The sequence below is a fragment of the Mastomys coucha genome, chromosome X, assembly GCF_008632895.1.
Source record: "Mastomys coucha isolate ucsf_1 chromosome X, UCSF_Mcou_1, whole genome shotgun sequence".
Taxonomy (NCBI): Eukaryota; Metazoa; Chordata; class Mammalia; order Rodentia; family Muridae; genus Mastomys; species Mastomys coucha.
The window spans coordinates 129,625,935-129,632,219 of NC_045030.1; the positions used below are offsets into that span (position 1 = coordinate 129,625,935).

At 42.0% G+C, this 6,285-nt stretch overlaps 1 protein-coding gene across 1 annotated transcript; it reads left to right on the plus strand.

Moving 5' to 3' along the window:
- The first annotated feature begins 4,021 nt into the window (after positions 1-4,021).
- Tceal9 (transcription elongation factor A like 9) lies at positions 4,022-6,029 on the plus strand. The gene is made up of 3 exons (XM_031376242.1): positions 4,022-4,177; positions 4,655-4,720; positions 5,228-6,029. Exon 3 carries the CDS (start codon positions 5,258-5,260, stop codon positions 5,570-5,572), a length of 315 nt encoding a protein of 104 aa, XP_031232102.1. The 5' UTR covers positions 4,022-4,177; positions 4,655-4,720; positions 5,228-5,257; the 3' UTR covers positions 5,573-6,029.
- The last annotated feature ends 256 nt before the right edge of the window (positions 6,030-6,285 follow it).

Below are 6,285 nucleotides of genomic sequence, written 5' to 3' on the forward strand. Positions count from 1 at the left end.
GGAGCTCTGAGGGTACTACTTAGTTCATGTTGTTGTTCGTCCTAAGGGGCTACAAACCCCTAAGCTCCTCAATCTAACTTTTTCATTGCTAGAAGGTATCCTTTTCTACCAAGTAGCTTTTTGCTTTGTGTTCTGACTTCTGCTTTTTCATAACATGGACTTACTTGGATGACCTCTTCTGTCATCAGTATCAGGAATTTTGCCTTTTTTAAAGTACGTATTTCCTGTGTGCCTCTTGATTGGATTAACAGACACTGGGGTCCTGAGTGAACCTCACCTGTGGATGTGTCTATGAGAGTTTTTCCAGAGAATTACCTGTCCTGAATACAGGTAGCACAATTGCATAGGCAGGAATCTCAGATAGAATGAACAGACAAGGGAGAAAGTTACCTGACTGCTGGCATTTCCCTTCCTGTGCTTCTTGTCGGATGCTAGAGACAAACCATTAGTACTACCTCACCATAGTGGAGTGGCCCCCAAAGACCTCCTCACTTAAGTTGGTTACTGTAAAAATAGTTGGTGCCAGCATCATGAAAAGTAACTAATACAGAAAATTGATACTGAGAAGTAGGGTTGTTGCTATGACTACCATATTTTGTAGGTTTTTGGAAAGAATGTGGAAAGGTTTGGAGCCAAGAGCTAGAAAAGCACTAGCATGGCATGAGAAGAACTTAATGGGTAGTAGCTTAATGGTAAGAAGCTCAGGCCGGGCGGTGGTGGCGCAGGCCTTTAAACCCAGCACTTGGGAGGCAGAGGCAGGTGGATTTCTGAGTTCAAGGCCAGCCTGGTTTACAGAGTGAGTTCCAGTACAGTCAGGGCTACACAGAAAAACCCTGTCTCAAAAACCCCTCCTCCACAAAAAAAAAAAAAAAAAAAAAAAGTACAGACAACATATAGCAAGACTGAATTCCCTGAATGGAACTTCTGAGCAGTCTGTGTGAAGCTGTATGAGTAAAGACAGAGTTGAAGTAGAGAGCCCAGGATCTTCATTCTGGAAATGTGGGCTGTTTTGGTGAGGAAAGCTGAAGGAACCAAAGAACTACCACACATTCTAAAGGCAGCAGTGCTGGTGGGGCATGGGGGGCAGAGCTATTGTGATATTTGGATCCCAGATGGTGCCATTAAGTCCTGTCTAACATATTCTGACTTATCTCCATCTTTTCTTGTCTCTAAGTTATTTGGTAACTCAGTAAGTAAAATATTGAGGGTAATGAAAGTGGGTTGGTTTTTGTTTTGTTTTGTTTAATTTTTAAAGAGTGCAAGTCTTTTAAAGTTGAGACATGCCTGGCAGTGGTTCATGCCTTTAATCCCAATGCACAGGACGCAGAGCCAGCATTCAATGGGTTAGGATCACAGACTGCAAACAAAGTTGAAAAGGTAAGCACAGCACCAGCATTCCTCTCTATCTGTCTCTCTGTGTCTCTGTGTCTCTGTGTCTCTCTCTCTTCCTAATTACAGATGCAATCTGACTAGCTGATTTGAGCACTTGTAGCTATACTGTCCCTCCCATGATGGACTGTACTCTTAGGCTATGGGTCAAAAAACAAAACAAAACAAAACAAAACAAAACCCTTTCTTCCTTAAGTTTGTTTGCCATATGTTTTGTCTCAGCAAGGAGAAAAGTAACTGGTATGGGTGATAAGCTCAATACAGGGAGTAGACCTTACTGAGGATCTTTTAATCAGCTCAAAGTTTGGCACAGAGACTGTATTAGTTTGAGTTCTGTTACTATAGTGAAATGTGCAAGGTTGAATATTTTACCCAAAAAAAGCACTTTATTTAGCATTTAGTTTCTGGGATTCAAGGGCTTTGGCAAAGACTCACTGTGTCCTAGGTTGATGAATGACAGACAACATGGCAGGTATGCTTGAGAGAAAGACAAGAAGAAGCTGGAGAGCAATCAAAGTTGTGTGTTTGGGTGACTCATCTTTGCCCTTTCATAACAACCCTTTTGTGAGAAATAAGCAGAGTTCCTTGAGAATTGCGTCAGTTCCTGTCAAAGGCAATATTATTCAGTGACCTAATGACCTCCTACTGGACTGCACCTTTTAAAGCTCCATCACTTCCCATGTTTCCACACTGGGGGCCAAGTTTCCAACATACAAATGTCGAGATGCTACTAAATGCAAGACCATAACTTGTGGCTTGCAAACGATTCAAGCATATGTTTTTGAAGCAAGGAAAAGATTGCACTTGGAATGCTAACAAAGCAAAGAAAATGAGAGGCCATTGCCAATAAAAGATTATTTTAGTGGATTCAGGAATCCAAAGCAGTTTTTTTAGAGAGGAAAAGGAAGAGAGGTAATGGGCAGCAGACTGTTTATTGGAGACTTCTACATTCCAATGGCCAAGAATGGAATATTGTCTTAGTTCCTTTATCTTGGTGTCTGTAGCTTTGGAGAGGGAAAGTATTGTGTAAATTTAGGCCAAATCAACCTGGTATGATTGTTCTGAACAAACCACATCTTAAATTACTGCTATGTCTACATGTAAAATGGAGCAGAAATCTGACTCAAAGTTAAGGTAACAAAACAGAAGATGAAGGCAGCATGAAGACAGCAAGGCCAAGTTTTAAAATATTTTTGTTTTACACATTTTAGACACTCACTGGGTATGTGTAACCAAGTGAATAGCCAATACTTTCACCTGTAGAGGCTTTTAAATCCCTAACCAAGCAACCATTATCATCATAAAACTAACAACTTGACTTTTAAAGTCAATGAAAAGATAAAGAAGTTAGAGTCCTCCTGTTAAAGGGGAACATAATTCAACTCTATCTAGTCTCACTCCAGTGTTCTTTCTAGAACACTCAAGCGACTGAATAATTAGTTATCTCTAATCTACGTCTCAAATGCACTTGCTTCTCATATATATATATATATATATATATATATATATACACATATATATATATATCTGAATACATATACATATATATAAATGAAATAAAATGGGAATAAGTAGATGTTGAACGTTTCCTATGAGCTAAGCAATTTAGAGCAGACACACAGTATTAAGATGTTCCAACAATTCATGATGTGTATAAAGTATTCCCTTCTTTAAGATGAGGCTGTTTGCTAACAATATATACTGGCAAGAGATCCAGCAGTGATTCTTCAGGCAACACAACTTCTTGGCAATACCACTCACCACCAGGCCTCTAGGGTTAAACATGATTTTTCTTCATGTTAAATAATTCGCCCAAGTAACATCACAATATAATAAAAAATTTAAAAGCATATTCTTTGAAAGCATTTACTATATACCAGGCACTAGTATAAGAAATGTACACGTGCTGGGCGGTGGTGGTGCACGCCTTTAATCTCAGCACTTGGGAGGCCGAGACAGGAGGATTTCTGAGCTCGAGGCCAGCCTGGTCTACAGAGTGAGCTCCAGGACAGCCAGGGCTATACAGAGAAACCCTGTCTCGAAAAACAAACAAACAAAAACAAAACAACAACAACAAAAAGGAAATGTACACGTATGAATTCATGCATGTATCTAAAGCAATTTTGCTGTCACTTCTGACTGTAAAACATTACTTTTGTAAAGACTACAGATTTTGAAAAGACTACAGACGTATTAAGAATAAAAGTTTAAGTTGCCTTTAAAAAAAAAACCACTTCTATTTCAAGAGTCCTCCTTTCCTCCTGATTTCTGACCTACCTACCTGGCTCCACAACAAAGGAGTAAGCTTCAGATGAAGGGGGAGGGGCTAAGGAAAGCTAGGTGGGGGGTTAGTGATGCTGGTAGTTAGGAGCTGGAGACAGGAAGGGCCTATTATTAAAAGAAGCAGAAAAGTTCCGTTGCTTCAGGAAATAAGAAGCTCCTCTTTAGTAATCAGAGAGCTGCAAAAAGATCAACAACAATAAAACCAACCCGCACATTCTTTTTTTTTCCTCCAGAGAAGATTGACAAGGCCAAATGTGTGTTTGGGAAGGGGGTGGTAGAAGAGGGAGCGGAGGGCGGGGCCACATCTGCCGCGCTTTTTGTGGGAGTGGAGATTGGGGACCAGACCTCACTGGTGACGTAGATCTCATGTGACCAGGAGTCGACGTGTGCAGAAATCCTGCTAGTCTGGTCCTTGTTTCCATCTGGGTACCAGCTCCCTACAGCCTTGCAGGCGGTGGTGTGAGAGACCAGCGGCCAGAGGAGACAGCTTGCTTGAATTCAGCAGGTTAGTGTTTTAAGCTGTACTGCCTAGGATTTCTGTAGTGTAGGGTGGTCTAGGGTAGTGAGTGACTTGAGTCCTGGTTAAGTCTGTCCCTCCACCCCTTACCTTCAATTCTTCAGGAAAGGACATTTGTGAAAGGACTAGGGGATCCCCAAAGAAAACAAGGGGACCTGTGACGATTCCAAAATAATCATACTCTGAGATTTTGGACACCCACTTTGCTTCCCAAACCTCGTCTCGGATCTACAGATAGTTGGGAAATAATAGCCCCTTTCTCACCCTCTGTCTGGTGAGAAAGACAAGCTAACTTGCGGGGTGGGAAGGAGGAATCCTATGGGAAACAAAGGGTGGGAAACTTCCCTAAGCAAGACCTTAAATAAGGAGAGCTCCTTGAGCTGGTTTTGTGGTGCTGCTCTGCTGAGCACCGAGGACTTGCTTGCCCCACCCCCAACATCCCCTCCCTTCTCCATTTGCCTGCAGGTTTGTTCTTTGTACCGCTCCAGGCTAAAATAAGTAGGAAAAAGAAATCGACCAGATTCGTACCTGGTAAGTGAGGGGGAACTTTATAAAAGACTCCCCGGGAGATGGGTTGGTGAAGGCCTGCAGAGGCTGAAGGCCCCAGTCCCCTCTCCCTTCCCCCTTCAGAAACCTCCCCCACCCTGTGTTAGGCCTGTGAGGGAGAAAGATTTGTGGAGGGCTGGGGCGGGAGGCGGGAAGGAAGGCCTTGGAAAATGCTTGAGGGAGGGACTAGAGAGGGGAGGGGGTGGAAAATGGAGGTAAGAGGGGCGGAGACAGGGAAACCTTGATTGCGGACTGGGTTTCTCAGGTGGAAGGTATCTGGTGAGGGCAGTTAGACCAAATGAGGGTGGGGAAAGAGGAAAGGGGAGAGAGGGAGAGAGGGAGGGGGCGAGAATGGAACGGTGTGTGTGTGGGGGAGGGCGTGAGCAAACGGTGAGGAGACCTTTGTGCACAGCACCTGCATGGCTACCAAGTCTTCCATCTACTGCCCTCCTCCTCGCTTCCTAGAAATAATTGCATTCACGTATTCTGTAGGAAGCAGCAAAGAAGAGAAGCATACACAAGATGAAACCCTGCCAAAAAATGGAAGGAAACCTAGAGAAGGAGGATGAGCCAAAGCCCGAGGAAGAGCCAAAGCCTGAGGAAAAGCCAGAAGAGGGGGAGGAACCCGAGGAGGAGGAAAAAACCGAAGAAACTTTTCGTGAGAGGCTGATTCAGTCTCTCCAGGATTTTAAGGAGGATATACACAACAGGCATCTGAGCAGTGATGATATGTTTAGAGACGTGGATGAGCTAGATGAGATCAGGAGAGTGAGAAACAAACTAATAGTGATGCGTTGGAAGGCTAATCGAAGCCATCCTTACCCCTATTTAATGTAGCTTGGCTTGGTTTCCATTTTATCTGATGTTACGGTTGCAATCTAGCTTTCTTTTGATTAGCATTTTCCTGATAAAACCTTTGCCCATCTTTCTACTTTGAATCTGTTGCTGTTAGTGGCTTTAGCTGTATCTCTTGTTGTCCATATCTTACTGTTGATTACATTTGAACCAATCTATAAGTCTCTGGCTTTTAACAGAAGAGCTTTACTGATTTGTAAAAACAACAACAACAACAAAATGAGCTTCTGATGGGATACAAAATGAGAAAAGGTTACAAAATAATATGGGAGTATCATATTTTGAAAGACAGGAGTACCTTTGTATGTTACATATATGCACATATAAACTTGTGAAAGATGAATGATTTTTCTTCTGCTTATTTGTATTTGCCATATTCCTAAAATGAACACGCATTATTCTTGCTAAAAATAATAAAGGTTTTATAACTAAAACTAAGCACCCAACAGCACATCAATTTATTTTTCAAACTACTGAGGTACTTGTTATTCATGACAATATTAGAACTACTGAGTTAAAGGAGTAAAATTTACATCTATTCTCACATGCAATAATAAACATAATTTTTGTGGTGGTCAAATAAGGCACAGAGCTGTTTGACAGGATTTTATCCCCATCCGTTCATGCAGGAGGATCCAAATGCTAGAGACTTGTTTCTGCTGTTTGGAAGTATAGAAAAAGTAATACTCATACTG